This window comes from Mobula birostris, chromosome 1 (genome assembly GCF_030028105.1).
Source record: "Mobula birostris isolate sMobBir1 chromosome 1, sMobBir1.hap1, whole genome shotgun sequence".
Lineage (NCBI taxonomy): Eukaryota > Metazoa > Chordata > Chondrichthyes > Myliobatiformes > Myliobatidae > Mobula > Mobula birostris.
In genome coordinates, this window is record NC_092370.1 from 226,060,132 (window position 1) to 226,086,943 (window position 26,812).

At 41.2% G+C, this 26,812-nt stretch overlaps 1 protein-coding gene across 5 annotated transcripts in view; it reads right to left on the reverse strand.

Annotated features, from left to right (window-relative positions):
* dglucy (D-glutamate cyclase) overlaps positions 1–26,812 on the reverse strand; it is a 108,750-nt gene that overhangs the window by 46,945 nt on the left and 34,993 nt on the right. For 4 of the 5 annotated variants that reach the window (XM_072272815.1, XM_072272824.1, XM_072272788.1 and 1 more), the window contains one exon: positions 7,355–7,466. In XM_072272815.1, the coding sequence (XP_072128916.1) occupies positions 7,355–7,457 (103 nt within the window). In that variant the 5' untranslated portion in view covers positions 7,458–7,466. Of the gene's footprint in view, positions 1–7,354; positions 7,467–9,648; positions 9,725–26,812 lie in introns of those variants that run through there. The other variant, XM_072272798.1, reaches the window with a different exon arrangement.

The window sequence follows — 26,812 nt, forward strand, 5'->3', positions numbered from 1 at the left end:
GACAGTGTGTAGTGCTGTGGCTATGGCGTCATTGGTAGACCAGTTCTGTCGGTAGGCAAATTGAAGGGGGTGCAGTGTGGGTGGTAGCATGCTGCAGATGTCGTCTTTAACCAGCCCCTCAAAGCATTTGCTTATAATTGAGGTGAGTGTGACAGGGCGCCAATCGCGCAGGCATGTTTCCTTGGTTTTCTTAGGTACTGGGACAATGACGGACAATTTGAACCAGGAGGGCACTACACACTGGGAGAGTGAGAGATTAAAAGTGTCCATAAACACACCAGCCAGCGGTTCAGCACACACTTTAAGGACGCGCCCTGGGATGCCGTCCGGCCACGCTGCCTTGCGGCTGTTGACACATTGGAATGTTCTACGTACCTCGGCCTCAGAGATGACCACGGTGCAGGTCTTGCCGGCAGCTCACCTCGGGGGTTCAGTCCTATCAACCTCGAATCAAGCGTAAAAAACAATTAGAACATCCAGGAGCGAGGCGGCAATGTTGGCTGTACTGCTGCGTTTCCTCTCGAAGTCTGCGATGGTGTGCAGTCCTTGTGTCATTGTTGCAGAGTCGTGACTGGATTTTGTCCCTGTGTTGCCATTTTTCCACCTTGATAGCTTCACGGAAATCACAGTGGCATTTCTTCAGCTCCTGTTGGTCTCCACAGGCAAAGGCTTTATTCCTTGCACTGAGAGCAACACGCACTGAACTATTTATCAAAGGCTTCTGGTTTGGGCAGACCCGGACCAATTTTTAGGGAACAATATCTTCAATGCACTTCCGAATGAAGCTTGGGACCACCTCTGTGTATTCGGAGATGTTCTCAGCTCAAAATACCTCCCAGGTGAATCTACCAAAGCAGTCTTGTAACATTGAGTCTGATTGATTGGACCAGCAGTGCATAATTTTCACTATGGCCACTTCCTGCTTCAATTTACACCTATGGGCGGGCAGAAGCAAAATGGATGAATGGTCAGACTTTCCAAACGGAAGGCGGAGAAGTGCTTTGTAGGCATTGCGGAAGGGAGAGTAGCAGGGATCAAGGACTATATTCTAGTCCTCTTGAAATGAATGCTAACATTGCATTTGCCTTCCTCACCTCCGAATTAACCTTCAGGGAATCCTGCACGAGGTCTCCCAGGTCCCCTTGCATCTCTGATTTTTGAATTTTCTCCCCGTTTAAAAAATAGACAATGCTTTTATTCCTTCTACCGAAATGCATGATCATGTACTGTATTCCACTTGCCACTTCTTTGCCCACTCCCTAATCCGTCTCAGTCTTTTGCAGCCTCCTTGTTGTTTCCTTATCTCTTCCTCCTCTCTTGCCACCATTCAGGGCCCCAAACAGTACTTCCAAGTAAGGCAACACTTCACTTGTGAGTCTGTTGGGGTCATCTATTGCATTCGGTGCTCCCGGTGCGGCCTCCTGTACATTGGTGAGACCCGACGCAGATTGGGGGACTGCTTCGTCGAGCACCTCCACTCCGTCTGCCACAACAGACAGGATCTCCTGGTAGCCATCCACTTCAACTCTGCTTCCCATTCCCATTCAGATATGTCCATACATGGCCTCCTCTACTGCCATGATGAGGCTAAACTCAGGACGGAGGAGTAACACGTCATATACCGTCTAGGTAGTCTCCAGCCCCTTGGTATGAACATAGAATTCTCCAACTTCCGGTAATTCCCTCCCCCTCCCTTCCCCTATCCCTATTTCACTCTGCCCCCTCCCCCAGCTGCCTACCACCTCCCTCTTGGTTCCGCCTCCTTCTACTACCCATTGTGTTTTCCCGTATTCTTTCTTCACCTTTCCTGCCTATCCCCTCCCCCACCCCTTTATCTTTCCCCTTCCTGGTTTTTCACCTGGAACCTACCAGCCTTCTCCTTCCCACCCTCCCCCCACCTTCTTTATAGGGCCTCTGCCCCTTCCCTCTTCAGTCCTGACGAAGGGTCTCGGCCCGAAACGTTGACTGATTGTTTCCACGGATGCTGCCCGACCTGCTGAGTTCCTCCAGCGTGTTGCGAGTGTTGCTTTGACGCCAGCATCTGCAGAGTATTTTGTGATTATGTTTCCTTATCGCTACCTGCTCCTCCTCCCATCTTCATATCATGTACAAACTTGGCCACAAAGCCAACAATTCTGCCTCCAAATCACTGATATACAACGTCAAAAGAAGTGATCTCAACACTTACTCCCGCAGAACATCACTAGTCAATCGCGGTCAATCAGAAAGTGCTCCCTTTATTCCCACTCTTTGCCTCCCGGCAGTCAGCCAATGCTCTATCTGTGCCAGTATCTTTCCTGTCATACCATGGGCTCTTATCTTGTTAAGCAGCCTCATGTGCAGCACCTTGTCAAACGCCTTCTGAAAATCCAAATAAACAACATCCACTAACTCTTCTTCAAGTTCAATTTTGGTTATCATTCAACCATAAACAAATGCAGCCAAATGAAACAGTGTTCCTCTGGGGCCAAGGTACAAAACACAGAGAGCACAAGGCATACACAGCACATTCAAGACAGCAAGCAAACATGCAGTCATGCAAAAAAATAGATATAGAGCTCATGTTTCTGAATGACAAGTCTGGAAATTTGATAGTGCAGTTCCCAGCAGTCCAAGTCAAATGACGCACGCATGCAATCCGACTTATCATTCCACAGATCAAGCACTGGAGGGCAGCACCGATGGGAGAGACCAGCCTCAAACCAGGCATGGACACCATGCTACACCACCTCCAGGATCTCCTCTCCTGGACTGCAACAACAGGCAAGCCTGTGGCTTGAAGCCTAATTTCACTACAAGTGAGGCCACACAATTCTCCTGCTGTCTGTCACTCTGACAAACAAGGGAAATGGCCTGTGGCATCTTATGTTATCAATGTCCAACAGGGTGATGCAATTGCAAGAGAAACATCCAAGGCAGTCACCCACCATTACACTGCATGGTGTCTTTGCACACCAGCTCTGATGCCCTTGATGCCTTCCTGAAACACACAGCAACACAGTCCGCACCAAGACCAACTCCTCCAGTTCCTCCACCAACGAGCAACTCACTGATCGGGTAGACCCGCAGTACCCGAACTTCTTAAAGACCAGCATCGTCTTGCAATCGTCAAAAAGACATTTAAAAACAACAAAAACACCTTTGCTTAGCTCTGGAGAGGCCACTAATTCTGAGCGTGCTGCCAGATTACCGTAAATCCTTTGTCTATCTTGCTGTTATTTCCTCAAAGAATTCCTACAGATTAGTCAGGCAAGACTTCCCCTGAAGGAAACTATGCTGACTTTTTCCTATTTTGTCATGTGCCTCCAAGTACCATGAAACCTCATCCTTAGTAATAGACTCCAATATCTTCCAACCATTGAAATCAAGCTAACTGACCAATAATTTCCCTTCTTCTGTCTCCCTTCCTTCTTAAAGAATGGAGTGAGATTTGTAATTTTCCAGTACTCTGGAACCATTCCAGTATCTAGTGATTCTCGTAAGATGATTAATAATGCCTCCATAATCTTTTCAGCTACCTCTTCAGACCCCTGGGGTGTAGTCCATTTGCTCCAGGTGACTTACTTACCTTCAGACTTTTCAGCTTCTCCTTCGTGTTGGCAATGACACTCAAATCTGCCCCGACATGCTCACATTTCTGTTAGTGTCTTCTACAGTGAAGACTGATGCAAAACAATTATTAAGTCCGTTCGCCATTTCCTTGTTCCCCCCACCCCACCCCATTACTACCTCTCAGGCATCATTTTTCAGCGGTCCAATATCCACTCTTGTCTCTTTCAGTCTTTCTATATCTGAAAAAACTTCTAGTATCCCCTTTTATATTATTGGCTTGCTTACCTTCATATTTAATCTTTTCTGGCTTTATGACTTTTTTAGATGCCTCTGTTTGCTTTTAAAAGATTTTCCAATCCTTTACCTTTCCTCTAATTTTTGCCATATTATATGCCCCTTCTTTTGCATTTCTGCTGTCTTTGACTTCCCTTATCGCCCACGGTTGCCGCATCTTCCCTTTAGAATATCTTTTCATCTTTGGGATGTATCTTTCCGGCACCTTCTGAATTGCACCCAGAAACTCGAGCCATTGCTGTTCTGTCATCTTCCCTGTTAGCATTCCCTTCCAATCAACTTTGGCCAGCTTCTCTCTCATGCCTCTGTAATTCCCTTTGCTCCACTGTTATACTGATACATCTGACTTTAGTTTCTCCTTCTCAATGATATTGTATTATGATCACTGCCTCCTGAGGGTTCCTTTACCTTAAGCTCACTACTCAAAGCCTTGCTTATCAGTTCATCATATTAGCAGGCATGGAGCACAGCAGCCGTGGCACCTGACACCTGACTTTATCTTCTTCCTCTCAATTACAGGGTGAATTCTGTCATATTGTGATCACTGCTTCCTATGGGTTCCTTTACCTTAAGCTTCCGAATCATATCTGGTTCATTACATAACACCCAATCCAGAATTGCCATTCTCCTAGTGGGCTCAACCACAAGCTGCTCTAAAAAGCCTTCTTATAGGCATTCTCTTGGAGTCCAGCACCAACCTGATTTTCCCAATCTACCTGCATATTGGAATCCCCCATGGCTGTCATAACATTGCCCTTTGTACATGACTTTTCCATCTCCCATTGTAATTTGTAGCCCCCATCCTTGCTACTGTTCAGAGGACTGTATACAACTCCCATCAGGGTCTTTTTACCCTTGCAGTTTTTTAACCCTACCCACAAGGATTCTTCCAATCCTATGTCATCTCTTTCTAAGAATTTTATTCCACCTTTTACCACCAGAACCACTCCACTCCACCCCCTCCGTCTACTCGCCTATCTTTTTGATACAATGTGTAAGCTTCCAAGTATGATCTTCTTTCAGCCACGACACAGCATTGCCCACAACGACGTAGCTGCCAATCTCTGACTGGCAGAAGAAGTCAAAAGGCGGAGGGAAGAATGGAGATAGCAGCAGTGGCTGGGAGGGTATCAGTGGAGTGAACATAAGAACTGCAGGTGGTGGGATCTGATAAGAAAGGAAGGTGATGAGGAATCAATTAAGGGAAGTGTCCTGGGCAAAAGGGAACAGTGTGAGGACTACGTGGGCGTATGGCAGACTTAGATTAAGATTAGCTTTGTCATATAAACACTGAAAAAAACAATGAACTTTGTCCGGTTACGTCAACAACAAATGCAGTCCGAGGATTTTGCTGGGAGCAGCCTGCAAGTATCACCATGCTTCTGGTGCTAATGTAGCATGCCCACAACTCACTAACCCTACTCATACGCCTTTGGAAGAACCCCACATGGTCACGAGAAAAACATACAAACTCTTTACAGACATCAGTGGGTATCGAAGCTCAAATGGTGATGAGTGTGCTAACCGTTAGACTATTATGCTGATGTTGGGGGGGAGATGCTGGGTGGGTGGTCTGCAAAGAAGGAAAGACACAATGTGAGAGAAAGAGACAGAGACGAAGAGCTCGGGTAGATTGGAAGGAGAGAGAAAGAGACAGCGGGAGAGCAGGTTACCAGAAATTGGAGAACAGTGCTCCTGCCATTACATCAGGCCACTACCCTGTCGAAAAATAAGGTGCTGCTCTTCTAGTTTGTGTTTGGCCTCACCCTGGCAGTGGAGGAAGCCAAGGACATACTGGTTGGTGTGGGGATGGGGACGGGAATTAAAATGGTTGGCAAGCGGGAATTCCAGAAGGCTGCAGCAAACAACATGCGGGTGCTCAGACTGATCGCCCAGTTGGTGCTTGGTGTCACTGCTGTAAAGGGGGCCACACCGAGTGCTCTGAGGCAGATGTTTCACCTACCTTGCTCTGTCTCAGCCCGAACAGCAAAAGCTAAAACGTGTATTCGATCATATGGAAAGGCTCATAACCTTAGACACCTGCTGACTGTAAGGAGCTTGTACCTTCTCCCCGTGACCGTGCAGGTTTCCTCCAGGCGCTCCAGTTTCCTTCCATATGCCCAAACTGTACGGGTTAATAGGTTAATCGGTCTCATGGGTGTAATTGGGCAGAGGGGACTCATTAGACCCGTTACCACTCTGTACCTTTAAAGAATTAGTAAATAAAATAGGACAGCAAGATATAAAAAAAACAAGAAATTCCATAGCTATGGAACATGGAATTGATTGGCTAAGATTGATGCAGTGAATGAATTTGCAGAAGAAGTTGTATTGGGGAGTGGGGAAATAGCAAAGAAAGTAAAGCAGTAATCTATATCTAACACAGACTATTGACAGCCCAGGTATTCCTGCCTTTGGAGTGCGAGCGAGCTTCAAGAACACTGATGTCCCTTCCTGGGACAGAACATGTCCTGTAAAGGCCAACTGTGGCAGTAAGGGGTTTTATTCGCTCTACCGCAGTGCACGTGAGCCTTGTCTTCACAGACACTGGCGGTTTTTAATCAGTGTTGAACAGCTTTGGGAGTCTTTTCCGAAATGCTGTACGCCTTTGCAGAGTAGGCCCGTGTTCTCTGGCCGGGGAAGTGGTGCTGGCATGGAGGTTATGTTTCTAAAACCAACCAAAAGAGCTGATTCTGACAGCTTTGGACACCTCTAACAATTGACTCTGCTCTCCTCAGCTGGTTGATGTGTCATGTCCAGATGACACCAGATGCAGTCTCCACTGTGTTGGAGAGTGGTCCAGTTCACTCCTTAATCTTTCCGAGTGTCCACTTTTTGATCACCTCTGTAGTCCCTCACCAGGACTGCTTGTCCAGGAGTGAAACATCGAGCCTCCTTGTTTGGGAAGCTCTCAGTTTGTTTCAGCTCTCTGTCCTGCACACTCCTGAATCTGGGCTTGAGGAGATCCGACTGTGAGTGCATGGGATGACCCAGGAACAGCAGAGCTGGTGAATTGCTGGTTGTGGTGGGTGCTGCACTGCGATACGCAAGGAGGGAATTGGCGAGCTTCTGATTCAGTGTCAGTGTAGTGTGTTCTGCTGACATTGCTTGCAGTGCGTTCTTTAGACTCTGGACAAACCTTTCCACCAAGCCATTTGTAGCTGGGGGTATGGTGCTGATGTAGTATGTCTTATTCCATTCGTTTCCAGGAATGACCAAGACTGTTTTATGTTTTGTAACTCCAAAGCATAAAACTGATTGAAAGAAAAACACGGAGCCGGGGATACTGTGTCCTTTGTTCGTTTTACTTTAAGTGTGCACATATGACACAGTGGCGTAATGACCTGTGCCATTCACGCACTTTTACATATAAACCTTAATGAATTATGTAAACAACAAAGAATGCTTAATCAAATTATATATTTACAATATTACTCGAGTATTAAATGTGCAGTAGCGGGGTTAGCAAGGCGCTGACCGTGCCAGCGCTGCGGAATGTCTCCCTTACCTTGAGATATTGCTGAGGTTGTGGAGGCATGGAACCGTCCCGCACGGATCAAATTCCTGGCGGTGGCTGGAACCATTGACGCCAGGGCGTGGATTCTTTGCATCGCTGGTTTCTGAGAAGAAGGAACACATGTAAAGGAAGGAGTATTTCACCACTTTAAAAAATTCCAACCTTAAAAGTAACCTAAAGGTAACAACAATAACATAATTGGTGACCTAACCTTGAATATTTGTTGAAATATGAGAAGCTGAGAGATGATTATGAACCTAGAACATAGGACAGTACAGCACAGTACAGGCCCTTTGGCCCACAATGTTATACTGTCCTTTTAACCTACTTTAAGATCAAGCTAACCCTTTCCTTCCTCATAGCCCTCCAATTTTCTATCATCCCTGTGCCTATCTTATAGTTTCTTAAATGCTTCTAATGTATCTGCTTGTACCATCACATCTGGCAAGGCATTCAACACACTCACCACTCTCTGTGTAAAAAAAAACTTAGCTCTGACATCCCCCTATGTATAATTTCCACCAGTCACCTTAAAATTATGCCCCCTCATATTATCCATTTCCACCCTGGGAAAAGGTGTTAGCTGTCCACTCAATCTACGCCTCTTATCTTGAGTACCTCTATCAAGTCACTTCTTACCCTCCTTTGCTCCAAAGGAAAAGCCCCACTCAACTTATGCTCAGAAGAATATGAGAAAGGTTAAAGTTTCTGACTGAAAATAGAAAAAATGCTAGAAACCCTCAGCAGGTCAGGTAACATCCGTGGAGAAAGTAGTCATTAATTTTCAGGTTCAGGGCCTTAAAGCAGAGCTGGAAAGGAGCGTGTAAGAGAGAGAGAGCGAGAGAAGATCAGCTTTACAGAGAAGGCAGTAGGCAAACAGGGCTGAACAACAGAAATACCTGTGGAAGGGCGAGACCAAGTCCATGGATAACAGGGTAGTTGGAATATTTCTAGAGATACATCACGCGATCAGGCCTTTCCTGCCCAATTAATACACACACAAAATACTGGAGGAACTCATCAAGTTAGCCAGCATCTGCAGAGGGCAATAAACGTTGACTATTTATTCCCTCTCCATAGATGCTGCCTGACCTGCTAAGTTCCTCCAGCATTTTGTGCATGCTGCTCTGGATTTCCAGCATCTGCAGAATCTCTTGTGTTTATGCTGTGTGCTCAATGTTCTATGACTCTAAATAGGCAACAGAGTGAAAGGTTTCCCAAGGGAGGTAGGAAGGTGGTGATGAGGTCAGATCAGATCACCCCCTCATTTTGTAGAGTAAAGAGACAAGGTTTCCCGAAGCAAGCACTTATATTCCTTGTTCTAATCTGCATGCTTGTAAGTTAGCTGTAGGAAGGATGGTGAGTAGAAAAATGCCAAAAGGAATTCATTCAGGGGAAGTATGAAGTATTGCAGCTGTGGCAGACAAACCAGCCAATAATGATTCTGAGAAAATGCAGAGGGAAAGGAAGAGACTTTGAGCATTTGTCCGAGGGCAGCGGCCATGGCCGCATGAGAGACCGTATGACTTTGTGCTAAGTTTAAGGTCTTCTAACACTCCCTTCCTCAGAGAACTAAAGGTATTCTGGTGCTTCAAAAATGGTAACCTTTCTTACTGATGACTACCTTTGCTGAGAGGGCTATCACAATATTAAAAGCAGTAAGTAAGTTGTGGGCAGGCTATGTTGGCACCAGAAGTGTGGTGACACTTGCAATTCCTCCAGCACTTTGTATGTTGCACAGTACAGCACAGCACAGCACAGCACAGCACAGCACAGTACAGTACAGGCCCTTCCGCCCAAGAAGTTGTGCTGATTGATTAACCTACTGCAAGATCAGTCCAAATATTCCTTCCCACATAGCCCTCCATTAAAATGCGGTCTTTACTACTAAAAGGTATTCTTTCTATCTTTGCTTTAGAATTATTTAAAGACCCTGTCTCACTGCCTTTTGAGTCAAGCTCTGAAGGTTAAGGATCCCGAAAAACTTTGTCTCTCCTTTGTCTCAAATAAGTGACAACTTATTTTTAAGCAGTCACTCCCTCGTTTCAGATTCTCAGTCATTCTCTCCACATCTATTCCCGCTAAACCTTCTCAGGAGTTTACTACTAATAATCTTCATTTTCTACTACATGGACAGTACTGTCTGTAAACACTTGGCAGATTTTCTATCTTAGGACTGTTTGGAACTCTGAACCTTAACCTTTCACACAAGTTTCTCTACATTTTTGGTAACGATTAGGCTTAAAAGAAAACAAATCTTTCAACTCAAGTCAGACTATTCGTACCTCATTGTATGTCGATGAACATGAATTTCCAGTGTCCATTACCACAAAAAGACCTCGTTGACACTAAGGTTTCTCAACACAGCTAAACCAGTCAAAAACTAAGGTCACTTGCTTGGTTTAAAGTTACCACCTTGTTAATGGTTAATGTTAATCTGGCAAGAATTGTTGACCATGCAAGATTCACTTATCAGAAAGCTTATGAATACTGAAGAATCAATTTTTAAGCAAGAGGCATTTATAATGTGGAACTTGTACATAAAAGGGAGATTCAATCTGATAGTAAATAACTCACTTAAGGAAAAGTTTAAAGATGGGTAAAGGAATTGCTGATAGGATTTGAATAGGATGGAGAGGAGAATAAGGTGGTCTACTTGTGTGGTGTAGAACATGTACAGTTGCAAGAAAAAGTTTGTGAACTCTGTGCAATTACCTGGTTTTCTGCATTAACTACTCATAAAATCTGGTCTGATTTTCATCTAAGTCACAATAATAGACAAACACAACCTGCTTAAGCTAATAATACACAAATGATTGTACTTCTTCTCATCATTACTGAGTACACCATTTAAACAATCACAGCGAGGTGCAATAAAGTATGTGATCCTCTGGGGCAGTGCCTTCTACAAAAGCTATTTGGTATCAGGTGTTCCAATCAGTGTGATGAAATTGGAGGTGTGGCTTGAGAGGTGTCCTGCCCTTTAAAAAAGACACACAAAGTCGGGTTACTGACAAAAGTCTGTGCTTCCCAAGAAAGATCTGTTTATGTGCACCATGCCTCAATCAAAATAACTTTCAGAGGACCTTAGAAGAAGGAAAAGGCTACAAAAACATTTTCTAAAGACCTGAGTGTTCATCAGTCCACAGACAGAGAAATTGTCTACAAATGGAGGAAATTCAGTACTGTTGCTACTCCCCCAAGGAGTGGGCAAAGTGGTGTTTATAAGACCATAAGACCATAAGATATAGAAGCAGAATTAGGCCATTTGACGCATCATGGCTGATCCATTTTTCCTCTCAGCCTCAATCTCCTGCCTTCTCGCTGTATCCCTTCATGCCCTGACCAATCAAGGGTCTATCAACCTCTGTCTTAAATATACCCAATGACTTGGCCTCTACAGCTGCAATGAATTCCGCAGATAAAGAAATTCTTCCTCATCTCCGTTCTAAAAGGACAGTCCTCTATTCTGAGGCTATGTTCCCTGATCTAAGACACCCCCACCAGAGAAAACATCCTCTCCACATCCACTCTATTGAGGCCTTTGAACATTCGATAGGTTTCAATGAGGTCACTCCTCATTCTTCTGCATTTCCATGAGTAGAGGCCCAGAGCCACCAAACACTCCTCATCTGACAAGCCTTTTGATCCCAGAATCATTTTCGTGAACTTCCTTTGAATCCTCTTCAACGTCAGCACATCCTTAGATGAGGGGCACAAAAATGCTCACAATACTCCAAGTGAGGCCTCATCAGTGCCTTATAAAGCCTTAGCATTACATCCTTAATTTTATATGATAGTTCTAGAAACATAGAACATAGAAACACAGAAACCCTACAGCACAATACAGGCCCTTCGGCCCACAAAGCTGTGCTGAACACGTCCTTACCTTAGAAATTACCTAGGGTTACCCATAGCTCTCTATTTTTTGAAGCTCCATGTATCTATCCAGGAGTCTCTTAAAAGACCCCATCATATCCACCTCCGTCGCCGGCAGCCCATTCCATGCACTCACCACTCTCTGCGTAAAAAACTTACCCCTGACATCTCCTCTGTACCTGCTTCCAAGCACCTTAAACCTGTGCCCTCTTGTGCTAGCCATCTCAGCCCTGGGAAAAAGCCTCTGACTATCCACACGATCAATGCCTCTCATCATCTTGTACACCTCTATCAGGTCACCTCTCATCCTCCGTCGCTCCAAGGAAAAAAGGTCGATCCAGGCAACATCCCACTAAGGAGCACCGGACCATTGTATCCCACACCATCACCAACTTTATCAGCTCTGGGGATCTCCCATCCACTGCTACCAACCTTATAGTTCCCATACCCTGCACTTCCCGTTTCTACCTCCTACCTGAGATCCACAAACTTGCCTGTCCAGGTAGACCCATTGTCTCAGCTTGCTCCTGCCTCACCAAACTCATTTCTGCATACCTCAACACTGTTTTATCCCCCATTGTTCAATCCCCTCCTACCTATGTTCGTGACACTTCTCACGCTCTGAATTTTTTCGCTGATTTTAAGTTCCCTGGCCCCCACCACTTTATTTTTGCCATGGATGTCCAGTCCCTATATACTTCCATCCCCCACCAGGAAGGTCTTAAAGCTCTCCGCTTCTTTTTGGATTCCAGACCTAAACAGTTCCCCTCTGCCACCACTCTGCTCCGTCTGGTGGAATTAGTCTTTACTCTTAATAATTTCTCCTTTGGCTCCTCCCAATTCCTCCAAACTAAAGATGTAGCCATGGGCACCCGTACGGGTCCCAGCTATGCCTGCCTCTTTGTTGGCTTTGTGGAACAGTCCATGTTCCAAGCCTATACTGGTATCTGTCTCCCACTTTTCCTTCGCTACATTGACGACTGCATTGGCGCTGCTTCCCGCACCCATGCTGAGCTTGTTGACTTCATTAACTTTGCCTCCAACTTTCACCCTGCCCTCAAGTTTACCTGGTCCATTTCCGACACCTCCCTCCCCTTTCTTGATCTTTCTGTCTCTATCTCTGGAGACAGCTTATCTACTGATATCTATTATAAGCCTACGGACTCTCACAGCTATCTGGACTATTCCTCTTCTCACCCTGTCTCTTGCAAAAATGCCATCCCCTTCTCGCAATTTCTCCGTCTCTGTCGCATCTGCTCTCAGGATGAGGCTTTTCATTCCAGGATGAAGGAGATGTCCTCCTTTTTTAAAGAAAGGGGCTTCCCTTCCTCCACCACCAACTCTGCTCTCCAACGCATCTCTCCCATTTCACACTCATCTGCTCTCACCCCATCCTCCCGCCACCCCACTAGAAATAGGGTTCCCCTTGTCCTCATCTACCACCCCACCAGCCTCCAGGCCCAACATATAATTCTCCGTAACTTCCGCCACCTCCAACGGGATCCCACCAGTTGAGGGGGGATCTTATTGAAACGTATAAAATTCTAAAGGGATTGGACAGGCTAGATGCAGGAAGATTGTTCCCGATGTTGAGGAAGTCCAGAACGAGGGGTCACAGTTTGAGGATAAAGGGGAAGCCCTTTAGGACCGAGATGAGGAAAAACTTCTTCACACAGAGAGTGGTGAACCTGTGGAAGTCTCTGCCACAGGAAACAGTTGAGGCCAGTTCATTGGCTATATTTAAGAGAGAGTTAGATAAGGCCCTTGTGGCTAAAGGGATCAGGGGTATGGAGAGAAGGCAGGTACAGGGTTCTGAGTTGGATGATCAGCCATGATCATACTGAATGGCAGTACAGGCTCGAAGGGCCGAATGGCCTACTGCTGCGCCTATTTCTATGTTTCTATGTTTCTAGGAACAGTTTCTTCCCTTCCGCCATCCGATTCCTAAATGGACATTGAATCTTTGGACACTACCTCACTTTTTAAAAAAAATATACAGTATTTCTGTTTTTCCACATTTTTTAAAATCTATTCAATATACACAATTGTTTTACCTGGTTATTTATTATTATTATTTTTTTTTTTCTCTGCTAGATTATGTATTGCATTGAACTGCTGCTGCTAAGTTAACAAATTTCACGTCACATGCCGGTGATAATAAACTGATTGATTCAGATTCTGATTTAGAAAATAGTCTACCTTTTTATTTCTTCTACCAAAGTGCTTGACAATGCACTTCCCAATACTGCATTTCATCTGCAATTTCTTTGCCCATTTTCCTAACCTAAGTTCTTCTGTAGCCTACTTCCTCAAAACTACCTGCCCCTCCACCTATCTTCGTATCATCTGCAAACTTTGCAACAAAGCCATCAATTCATGTTGACTATGGCCTGTTTTATCATGTACCTCCAAGTACCCCTAAACCACATCCTTAAAAATAGACTCTAACATTTTCCCAGCCACTGAGATCAGACTACCTGGCTTATAATTTCCTTTCTTCTGTCTCTCTCCCTTCTTGAAGAGTGGAGTGACATTTGCAATTTTACAGTCAATTGATTCCTGAAAGATCATTACTAATGCCTCCGTATTCTCTTCAGCCACCTCTTTCAGAACTCTGTGGTGTAAACCATCTGGTCCAGGTGACCTCTCTATCTTCAGAACTTTCTGTTTCCCAAGAATCTTCCCCCTAATAATGGCTACTTCACACACTTCTGTTCCCTGACACTCTTGAACTTCCGGCATACTCCTAGTGTCTTCCACAGTGAAGGCTGACGCTAAATACTTATTCAGTTCATTTCATTGTCCCCATTACCACCTCTCCAGCATAGATTTACAGCAGTCTGATATCCACTTCCACCTCTCTTTTACACTTTATGTATCTGAAGAAACTTTTGGTATCCTCTTTAATATTATTGGCTAACTTACCTTCATATTCCATCTTCTCCTTCTTTATGACTCTTTTAGTTGCCTTCTGTGTATTTTTTAAAAGCTTCCCAATCCTCTAACTTCCCACTAATTTTTGATCTCTCTTTGGCTTTTAAGGTGGCTTTGACTTCTCTTGTCAGCCACAGTTGTGTCATCTTGCCTTTAGAATACTTTTTTCTCTTTGGGATGTATATATCCAGTGCCTTCCGAATTGTTCCCCAAATTTCCAGCCATTGCTGCTCTGTTGCCATCCTTGCTAGTGTTCTTTTCAAATCAATTCCTCTCTCATGCATCTGTAATTCCCTTTACTCCACTGTAATACTGATACATCTGACTTTACCTTCTCCTTCTCAAATTGCAAGGTGAATCCTATCATATTATGATCACTAGCCTCCAAAGGTTCCTTTACCTTAAGCTCTCTAATCAATGGGGGACGTCACATGATGACGTGGGATTGAGACGTGTAAATCCAGCTCTCCCGTAAAAAACCAGCAAAGTACCATTTAAACAAAGCAAAGTTAATAAGTACTTTCCGAAAATTACTTATAAGCTTCTCAAGACTATTTTATGATATGCTTTATAAACCACAACAGAAGAAATCTGTTGTTGCGAAGTCGCCGCGAGATGGGAAGAAAAAAGGGCCTACTGCAGCGATGGAGCCTTGGATTCAGGTTGGATCTCCTTCGGAAGAGACGCATTTTATCTCTAGCGTAGAAGAACAGGGAGCAATGGCAGCAGTAGCAGTCCCTGGGAAGATGCTGGAATTGCGCATGCGCAAAGAAGTTGGCATGCGCAAATCGATACAACTCAAACTACAAGAACCGATGGCCACTGCAAGTGAAAGTGACTCAGAGTCAGAATTGGATTCGCAGAGAACACAGATGAAGAAGAGGCGGAAGAACTGGAAGAGACTGGAAGTAAAGGATGCGATGGAGACATAAGAGAGGCTTTATTGCAAGTAACGGCTGAACTAAGAAAATTAAGAACAGAGCTTAGAGATATGAAGATGTGCTATGATAAAGCTATGAAAAGACAGGACAAAATGGATAAGAAACTTCAAAAGTTGGAAAGAACAGCAGAGCATATTAATGATAGAGTGGAAAAAACAGAAAATGATATGCTTGTCTGGAAAACGGAAAGAAATCGACTGTTGGAGAAAGTGGACGTGTTGGAAAATTTTAGTAGACAAAATAATATTAAGATTGTTGGTCTTAAAGAAGGTATAGAGGGAGACAATCCAATACAATTTTTTCAAAGATGGATCCCAGAAACTTTGCAAATGAAAGAGGAAGACCGATCAACTGAAATTGAGCGGGGACATAGAGCTCTAAGACCAAAACCACAAGATGACCAATATCTACGATCAATTTTAATAAAATTCTTAAGATTTCAAGACAAAGAAAAGATTCTACAGGCGGCTGCCCAAGCTGCCAAGAGTAGAAAAGGGCCATTAATGATAGAAGGGAAGAAAATTTTTTTCTACCCTGACCATAAGTTATGAGCTTTTGAAGAGAAGGAAGAAATTTAATCCAGTGAAAAAAGTCCTATGGGATCACGGTTATCAATTTATAATTGCGTTATCCTGCAACCTTGAAGATTTTTTTGGCTGGCGGAGAAAAAAGATTTGATGATTACCGGAAAGCGGAGTTTGTGCGAGATTCTTTGAATATTCACCAGATACAAGAACAAACCCAGGGGAGCAAGATGGATTGAAGATGAAGACTGGGTCAAGGAATAGACCTGTTGGATTTTTAAAGGCGGAGGAATATATAAATATATTATTAATTATATGAGGTAGGGGAAGAAAGGTTAAAATTTGAGGAATATTAGCTGGGGATAGTGACATTAATTTTATTTATATATACATATATATACACACAATTTTTTTGTTACGGGGAGCTGGAAGAAATACCGACCAATCGCTACGTTATTCATGTGTGCAAGCGTGGCAATAGCCACAACCTGCAAAATGGAGGGCGGTAGTGTTGTGTATCTTTTCATTCACAACATTAGTGGGGGGGGGTATTTTGTTATTTCTCTTTTTGTATCATATCTATCTTTTATTTCTTTCTTTTTGCCTGGATGATTGGGAGGGAAACACATAGCAACATAGTGAAGTTCAAAGAGATTCCCCAAGGAACTATGAGAGTTGAGAAGCTAAGTAATGTTTTAGATTGGAGTAACTTTGTTAAGAATAATGACTAATTTATTGAATTTTTTGAGTTTTAATGTTAATGGGCTTAATGGGCCGGTGAAAAGAAAAAGAATCTTAACACATATTAAGAAAATGAAGGTAGATTTAGCCTTCTTACAGGAAACACATTTAACAGAAACAGAACATCAGAAATTAAAGAGAGATTGGGTGGGTAGAATTGTTGCAGCTTCATTTAATTCAAAAGCGAGGGAAGTAGCAATTTTGATCAATAAAACGTTACCAATTAGAATACAAAATGTAATAACCGATTCTGGGGGGAGATACATGATTATACACTGTCAACTTTTTTCTGAATTATGGACTTTCATGAATATTTATGCACCAAATGAAAATGATGCAAAACTCATACAAGAAGCTTTTTTGAATTTGGCTGATGCACATGAAAAAATATTAATAGGAGGAGATTTTAATTTTTGCCTAGATCAACTATAAGGCTGTCACAAAATCGAAGGTAGTAAAACTAACTTTATCATTGATGAAAGATTTAAATTTGATTGATATATGGAGAAGAATTAATCCTAAAGAAAGAGACTATTCGTTCTATTCTAATAGATCTTACTCAAGGATAGATCTTTTCCTATTATCAATGCATATTCAACACAGAGTGAAAAATATGGAATATAAAGCAAGAATATTGTCAGATCATTCTCCTCTATTAATGACAATAATAATGACTGATAAGGAAGAAGAGGCTTATAGATGGAGATTTAATTCAACATTATTAAAACGTCAAGATTTTTGTGATTTTATGAAAAAGCAGATCCAATTTTTTTTGGATACAAACTCTCATTCAGTGGATGATAAATTTATACTATGGGATGCGATGAAAGCATATTTGAGGGGTCAGATAATAAGTTATACGTCTAAAATTAAGAAAGAATATATGGCAGAACTAGATCAATTTGAAAAAGAGATTACAAAATTAGAAAAAGAATCTCAAAGACATATGACAGAAGAAAAATGAATGCAACTTGTTAATAAGAAGTTACAATATAATACGCTTCAGACATACAGAATGGAAAGAGCAATCATAAGAACTAAGCAAAGGTATTATGAGTTAGGTGAGAGAGCACATAAAATTCTTGCTTAGCAATTGAAAACAGAACAAGCTTCCAAAACGATAAATGCAATTAGAACAAGTGCAAATAAAATTACTTATAAACCTTTAGAAGTTAATGAAACCTTCAAAAGTTTCTGTTCTGAATTATATCAATCAGAATCACAAAATGATGTTAATGAGATAGAAAGGTTTTTATCACAAATAACTCTTCCAAAATTGAGCTTGGAAGAACAGAAGGGATTAGATATGCCTTTTACATTAAAAGAGGTTGAAGAAGCTTTAGGATCACTCCAAAGTAATAAATCTCCAGGAGAAGATGGTTTTCCACCTGAATTTTATAAAAAGTTTAAAGATTTATTATTTCCTCCCTTTATGGAGTTAATACGTCAAGCACAAAAAATACATAAACTCCCAGAATCTTTTTCAACAGCAATTGTAATAGTATTGCCAAAAAAAGACAGAGATCCTTTAAAACCAGCATCATACAGGCCTATTTCTTTGTTGAACACGGATTATAAAATAGAAACATAGAAACATAGAAAATAGGTGCAGGAGTAGGCCATTCGGCCCTTCGAGCCTGCACTGCCATTCAGTATGATCATGGCTGAACATCCAACTCAGAACCCTGTACCAGCCTTCCCTCCATACCCCCGATCCCTTTAGCCACAAGGGCCATATCTAACTCCCTCTAAAATATAGCAAATAATATAAAATAATATAATATAATATAAAATAATAGCAAAAATTTTATCAAATAGATTATCTAAATATTTACCAAAATTATTACATATGGATCAAACAGGATTTATTAAAAATAGACAATTGGCAGATAATGTTTAACTCGGCTACTCAGTATAATGCATTTGGAACAAGAAAGGGAGGAGATGAGTATAGTAGTAGCCTTGGATGCAGAAAAAGCATTTGATAGATTGGAATGGGATTTTTTATTTAAAGTATTAGAAAAATATGGGTTAGGAACATCTTTTATAAACTGGATTAAAACTTTAAATACTAACCCTAATGCTAAAGTAGTGACAAATACTCAAATTTCAACACCATTCCAGTTAAAAAGGTCAACTAGACAAGGTTGTCCATTATCACCTGCTTTATTTGTACTGGCAATAGAGCCATTAGTAGAACTAATTAGAATTGATCCAGATATTATGGATTTTAGAGTTCATCAGGAGGAATATAAAATTAATGTTTTTGCTGATGATGTTTTGATTTACTTAACAAACCCACAGCATTCATTACATAAACTATCTTCTGGATTGGATGAATATGGGAAAGTATCAGGGTATAAAATAAATTGGGATAAAAGTGAAATTTGACCTCTTACTAAAGGAGACTATAGCCAATGTCAATTAGCAAGCCAATTTAGATAGCCGGTAAATGGTATAAAGTATTTAAGTATACTTGATAATGATGTAAAGAATTTATATAAATTTAATTATTTACCACTATTGAAAAAAATTCAAGAAGATCTTGACAAATGGATGATACTACCAATAACATTAGTGGGTAGAGTCAATGTTGTAAAAATGAACATATTTCCTAGATTACAGTATTTGTTTCAAACATTACCAATACAATTGCCACAGAAATTTTTTCAAAATAAATGTGAGAAAATTTCTTTGGAAAGGTAAAATGTCAAGAATATCATTGGAAAAATTGACATGTAAATTTGAATTAGGAGGGTTACAACTTCCAAACTTTAAGAATTATTATAAAGCAAATCAACTTAGATTTATTGCATCTTTCTTTGATGATCGAAAACCGGCATGGATTAAAATAGAATTAGATAAGATAGGAGAAAATATACCTGAAGATTTTATATATAAATGGGAATCCAAATGGATACGGGAAAAGAAAGAACCTCCTATATTAAAACATTTGATTGATCTATGGAATAAGATAAATGTTGATATTGAAATAAAGAAATCTTTATTAGCAAGGAGACCTTTGTTCCAAAACAGACTTATTCTTTTTACAATGGATAATCAACTTTTATATAATTGGTACCAAAAAGGGATTAGATCTATAGGAGACTGTTATGAATGAGGTATATTGATGTCATTTGAACAACTAAAGAATAAATATAAAATATCAAATAACACTTTCTTTTGTTACCTTCAATTAAGGTCTTACTTAAAAGGCAAACTGGGTCAAACAATGTTTTTGCCAAAACCCAATGAAATTGAAATTTTAATTCAAAAAGGAAAAATTAAAAAATTTATTTCTTGTATGTATAATTTGATTCAAAAACAGTCAATTAAACAAGGAATCCACACGTCAAAACAAAAATGGGAAACAGATCTGAATATTAATATTGATGAAACAAATTGGTCAAGACTGTGTCTTGACAGTATGACAAATACAATAAAGTTCGACATAAATTAGTACAATATAATTTTTTACACCAATTATATATTACACCACAATAAATAAATAGATTAAATTCAAATTTATCTAATCAATGCTTTCGGTGTAATCAAGAAATTGGTATCAGAAAGAATTCATAAAAATTGCATTGGCAGTAGCTAAGAAGGCTATAGCAGTTATTTGGAAATCCAATTCATATTTAAGTATGAATCGTTGGAACGATGAAATGGCTAGTTCTATTCCACTTGAAAAAATTACTTATAATTTATGAGATAAATATGAAACATTTTTGAATATTTGGTGCCCTTACTTACAAAAGATAGGATGGCATATTTAGTTGCTCCAATGATAGAAGATCTTGGTCCCTTGGGGAAAGTAATAAATAAATATACTAAATTTATTTTGAATCCCATAGAGCATGTGGAAACCTTCCAATATCCAGGCAGTTCTTCCTTTTTTTTCTTCTTTCTTTCTTTTTTTTTCAGGTAGGAGTATATATCGGGGGGAAGGGTTAAGGGGAGGGGGGAGGGTAGACATTATCTTTTCATGTATTCACTTTGAAAACTCAATAAAAATTATATTTAAAAAAAGCTCTCTAATCAATTCCAGTTCATTACACAACACCCAATCCAGGATAGCTAATCCCCTCATGGGCTCAACCATGAGCTGTTCTGAAAAGCCATCTCGTAGGCATTGTAGAAACTCCCCCTCTTGGAATTCAGCAACAACCTGATATTCCCAATCTACCTGCATATTGAAATCCCTCATGACTATCATAACATTGCCCTTTTTGAAATGCATTTTCTGCCTCTCATTGTAATTTGTAGACTACGTCATTCCCACTGTTTGGAGGTCCGTACACTTTCGCTCCTATGTCTTCTGGTCTTACGGTTTTGGGTGCTTGTGTGGTGAAGCAGTAACTGTAACAGGTAAGGCAGCTCTCCTTTTCCATGAATCCATCCCAACCTTTAGAGATTGGCACGTTACAAGTAAGCTCATAATGGAATAAAAACAATGGAAGAATCCAGCAGGTCAGATAGCAAGTGTGGAAAAAGAAAAAAAAAGAGAAACTGGTATTTTAGTGATCAGTGGGTCCTGGGGTCGATGCAAGGATCGAATCAGAAGTCCGAACTTCAAGGTGTGTTGGCCAGACTCTCGGGTCTGTGAATCTCTGAAAGTCCTCTGGGGTAGTCGAAAGCCTGTCTCCGAATCTGAGTCTGCTGGGGTAGTTGAAAGCCCAAGTCTTTGAATCAGAGTCTGCTGGAGGCTGGAGACCGAAGAAGATGGCCTGTCTTTGGGGGGGGGGGGCTTTAGAGGAATGTGTATGTGCATGGGTGGGAGGGAGGAATAGGACTTGTCTTGCTGTTGTTGTTTTGTTGCTTTTTGTGTTCTGTATTATTCTGCCCAGTATTGTGGGCATGCTCTGTTGGCACCAGAATAAGTAGCAACACTTGTAGGCTGCCCTCAGCACACCAAGTGTGTTGATTGTTAATGCAAATGACACATTTCACTGCATGTTTCAATGTACTCGTGATAAATAAACTTGAATCTTGAATCCGAAATTTTAATATTTTGGGTCCCATCAGTTGCAGATATGGGTAGAGAAATGTCTGAAGAAGTTTAATCCTGATAAATGTGGAGTATGGCACTTTGGAACAAATGTAAACGGCCAGTATACTGTTCATAGTGAGACTGTATATGCCATATACTGATTGAATACCCCTTATACCAAAATTTTAAAATATTAATACCTCCAAAATCCAAAAAAATTTTTGAGCACTGCCATGACATCATAACTGGAAAATTCCACAAGGCACTGGAAAAGTTCCCAGGCGATGCGCATGTCTCTGTGCATCACAGACAGTTCTGTGAAGTGCCCTCACATGTGGAATGAACAGGAGTTAATGAAAAATAGAAAAGCTCAGCATTAAGCAAAAAATGAAGTTCTCGATCGCATATTGAAAGAATGGATTTGACGGTGTTGGAGTGAACATATGCTGCTTAACAGTATGCTGATTGTGAAACAAGCAAAGATCTATCAGGACAAACTGAAAATTGAAGCTAACGACTAACATTTAGCAGGATGGTTGTAGAAATTTAAGAAAAAGCACAACATTAAATTTTTAAAGATTTAAGAATTTTAATGATAAGGTGTCTGCTAATCACAAGAAGCAAAATGCACTGATGTGTTTGTGAAGATCATTGCTGATGAAATTCTAACACCAGAACAAGTCTTTCATGCTGATTATTTTTATATCTTACATAAAACCTAAAAAAAATATAAAATGCAAGTATAGTGTCTGAGTCAGAGGCCTCCATTGATCAGAGCTGACCACAGATATTGCTTCCTCGCTGTCTAGATACGCGAGCTCAGGCAGTACAAAACGGAAAGCAAGCTGTCGTCCAAGTAGCAAGCTCCCCCCTCCACATATCTGATAAGACCGATACAGTTTGGTGCCAGCAGCATCGCAGGAGTTGCCAGTCAACGCTGAACTCAATGTAGGACTGCCTTAGGGACTCCAGCTCCAGATTTTTCCCTCGTGGTTTACTCCTGAAGCCTTTCCCATGAGTGGGTTTAGCCGCAAGGCAGCAGAGGTTTGAGGTCAGAGTTTTCCTTCTCCTAGACAAGTTACTAACCACGGCTGATGAGCCCCATCTGCCCGAAGCGACTGGTTTTAAGGTGCCAGTAACCCGCCTTTGTCCCTTCTCCTCTCAGTAGAAATGGTTCCACCGGGCTTAGTAACTAAGCCACACGTGAAGGTCAGGAGCTGGACTTGGTTGAGGCACATGCCATTGGGAGCATCTAGTAGGTAGACAGGATTGTAAAGAAGGCTCTTTGGCATCCTGGCATTCATAAATCGAGGTATTGAGTATAAGAGTTGGAATGTTATGGTGAGGTTGTATAAGACATTGGTGAGACCAAATTTGGAGTATTGTGGGCAGTTCTGGTGACCTAACTATAGGAAGGATATCAATAAGATTGAAAGAGCACAGAGAAGATTTACTGGGATGTTGCCGGGTCTTCAGGAGTTGAGTTACAGGGAAAGATTGAACAGGTTAGGACTTTATTCCTTGGAGTGTAAAAGAATGAGGGCAGATTTGATAGAGGTTTACAAAATTATGAGGGGTATAGACAGAGTAAATGCGAGTAGGCTCTTTCCACTTAGATTAGGAGGGATAAATATGAGAGGACATGGCTTTAGGGTGAAAGGGGAAAGGATTGGGGGAACTTTAGGGGGAACTTCACTCAGAGAGTATTGAGAGTGTGGAACAAGCTGCTATCTGATGTGATAAATGCGGGCTCACTCTTAAGTTTTAAGAATAAATTGCACAGATACATGGATGGGAGAGGTCTCAGGAGTTATGGACTGGGTGCAGGTCAATGGGACTAGTGGAATAAAGTTTTGGCACAGACTAGAAGGGCCGAATGGCCTGTTTTCTGTGCTGTGGTGTTCTATGGTTCTATAGTAGGTAGTGGGAGTTTGTCCACAATACCACCCCCACCTATAACAACCTTAAAGAACCAGTACAGTATACTGGAACGTTTTACTCAAAACATAGCAGTATAGGTGGAGGCTGAAAGCCTGACATTGTTTGTTATTGTTCAACAACTGATTCAGATATTCTTCTGATGCTGCTGTACTGCTTTTGTTATCATGCACACATTATATTTTCATTATATTAATGATATGTAATTATTTTTACTGTTAAGTAGATATGTGTGATAAACAAGTATAGTAGGTAGCCGCCGATCCCAGGGGATCATGGGTTTGCGCTTCTGGTGGACTGTGTCCTCTCCAGGGCACAAGCCTGGGCAGGAAGATTTGAAGAACCGGCTGGTCCCCCTCTCCACCTCACTGTTGTAGTCCAAGGGAAGGGCAAGCGCTGATACAGCTTGGCAACAGTGTCGTCGCAGAGGTTGCCGGAGTGAAGTTGTAAACAACATCAAACTGCCTCAGGGACCCCGGCACCAGATTTCTTCCTCGGGGTTTACTCCCAAAGTCTTTCCCATAGGTGGGTATGGCCGCAAGGCAGCGGAGGTTTAAAATCAGAGTTTTCCTTCTCCTAGGCAGATTGCCATCCAAGACTGACAAGCCCCACCTGCCCGAAAAAACAAGTGTAAGACAAAGACTGCTTACCGGTAGCAAATAAATTCAGAGCTGGAAATATTGACGATCCCAGGCTTTCTCATTATATATTCCAAAATCCGAAACACTTCCAGCCCCAAACATTTCAGATAAGCAGTCCTCAAGCTGAACTATTACCATCAACCATCGCCCTCCGTGCCCCTCCCTTCTATGTAATTATCGAAACTTGATTAAAAAAAAAGTCATGTACAGTGTACTCCCTTTGCATCTCAGCCCTTGTTTTTATGAGTAAGTATTGTTATCTTGTGACTGTCTTATGACCATGATGTAATGGTTTTGTGATGGTGGGGTGATGTAATTTTCCTGCCAGTTTGTGGTCACATGATGACCTGTTCTCAACAGGTATATAAAGGGACGCCCTGTGGTGACGCAGTTAGTTTCAGTTTAGTTTTGTAGTAGTTCGTCAATTACTCCGTTATGCTGTGTACTTGTCTCATGATGCAGTTTCGTTTTAAAATGGAGTTTTCTTTTCTATTTTAAGGTGCAAAGATTGGTGCTGGCAGTTTCACCAATTGCTGCCAGGTTTGTGTGTTGCAACTATAATTTTTCCTTTACAGTAGTATTGGAGAGTGAAGACCTTACTAAAGGATGGGAACCCGAAGGATCGGAATAAAGTTGGAGTCGTTCGGCGGTTTAATGAAGGATCGACCTTATTGAGTATTTGTTCAGCATATGGTGACCTGTATCTGAGATAACTCCTGCAAGAGCAGGGAAGGTTGTGCAGTGTTCACTCATCAGGAAAAGGTCAGTTCTTTTAAGCCGTTTTATTTCCTTCGTTGTGAATCCTTTGGAGAATCAGCAGTAATGTCATGTCTTCGAAGAAATCCGTTTCCAGAGAAGTCTCTCTTTATTGACTGTGTAAATCACTTGGACTTTCGAATTTACCACTTTAAGAACTGTTTTCGAATTTACCCTTTTAAGAACTGTTCCAGAGTTGGCGTATAGCAGCTAACTTCCAGTTAAGTTAGTTGTTGGAATACTTTTCTCTATTGCTGAGCAGAGTTTAATAAATGTTTGTTTGTTTTTTTATAAAACCTGACTCCGTTGATAATTCATTATTGCTGGTCACATGACAGATATCGGGGGCTCGTCCTGATTTGTTCCAATTTTGAGCTTAAGTGCTTGTTTAATTAACAATCTGATTTGGAAAAGGGAAACACCCGATTCTTTTGTTTGATTGGTCTGTGGGTGGCATTCGGTAGCAATGAATATTGACGAGTTAATGGAATCGCCTGACCCAACAGTATTAGTGAAGGTGACAAAGGGTGATGTATCTGAGATTGCTAGAAGGTTGGACCTTCAAGGTATTTTGAAGGCTACGACAAAGCCAGTAATTCAGAGGAGAATCATGGAACACTATATAAATGCGGGAGTTTTTGGTGAAGTGGAGTTATATAGGTTCCCTGTAAGTAAAGCAGCGATCCAGTTACACCTGGAACAGGTATTGTTAGAAAAGCTTAGAGTAGAAGCTGAGTTAAAACAGAAACAATTGGAAGCTGACTTGGAACGATGTTGGTTAGAAGCTGCAAATAAACAGAGGGAATTTGAAGAAAGAGAAGCAAATAAAAAGAGGGAGTTTGAGCTAGAGATGGAGAAATTAAAGTCCGAGAATCGGTCCTCTGGTTCTAGGAAACAGTTTGTTGCTAGTCGAGAAGTTATTTTGGCTCCTCCATTTAATGAAACAGAAGTGGACAAATGTTTCCAACATTTTGAAACTGTTGCTTTGAGTTCAGGGTGGCCAAAAGATAAATGGCCAGTGATGTTACAAAGTATAATTAGGGGTAAAGCACAACAAGTTTATACAGCTTTAACTGCTGACTAAGCACTTGATTATGATATTGTGAAGCAGCATATACTGAAAGCATATGAACTGGTTCCAGAAGCTTATAGAGAAAGATTCAGAAATTTGAAGAAATCCGTGGAAAAAACTTAGGTGGAATTTGCCTACGATAAATCTGTGTGTTTTGAGAAATGGGTTTCCTCTAAAAATGTGAATGAAGAGTATAATAAATTAAAAGAGTTGATTTTATTGGAGGAATTTAAAAGGAGCATTCCTGTTGAAATAAGGACATACTTAAATGAGAGGGATACTGCTACACTGCAGGAGTCTGCTATATTAGCTGATGAGTATGCTTTAATTCATAAGAGTAAATTTTCTCCAGGTAGAACTTTTAAAATGAAAAATAGCACAGAGAGCCAAGGTAAACCAGAAATTAAATCTGAAGTTAGTGAGAAAGGTAAGGATGAAGGGAAACATGTGAAGGAAAGACATTTTGGTCCTATTTGTAATTATTGTAAGAAACCTGGACATGTAATAATTAACTGTTTTCAATTGAAGAAGGAGAAGGAGGCAGTCCCAGATGCTTGTGTGTAACATATTGAAACACCTGTAAATCCACAGGGTTTGATAAATACCAATGAAGCTTTGTCAGAGACTGATCAAGTTAAGAGGGGATATGATCATTTTATAACCGAAGGATTTGTATCCTTGAAAGAGGGATCCACTCTGGTGCCAATAAAAATCCTTAGGGATACTGGAGCTTCTCAATCACTTTTATTAGGCAGTGTTCTAAAGTTTAACGATGAGTCTGACAGTGGTGAGGTAAACTATATACAAGGTGTTGAGAGTCCCCTTATGCCAGTATATTTGCATAGAGTAAATTTAAGGTCAGGGTTAGTTACAGGACCTGTGAAAGTAGGACTACAACCCAGTTTACCTGTGAATGATGTTTCTGTATTGTTAGGGAATGACTTAGCAGATGGACAAGTTTTTCCTGAAGGACATTTGACAATTAAGCCCATTTCTGAGGAACCAAAGATGGATTCTTCCTGTGTTGTAA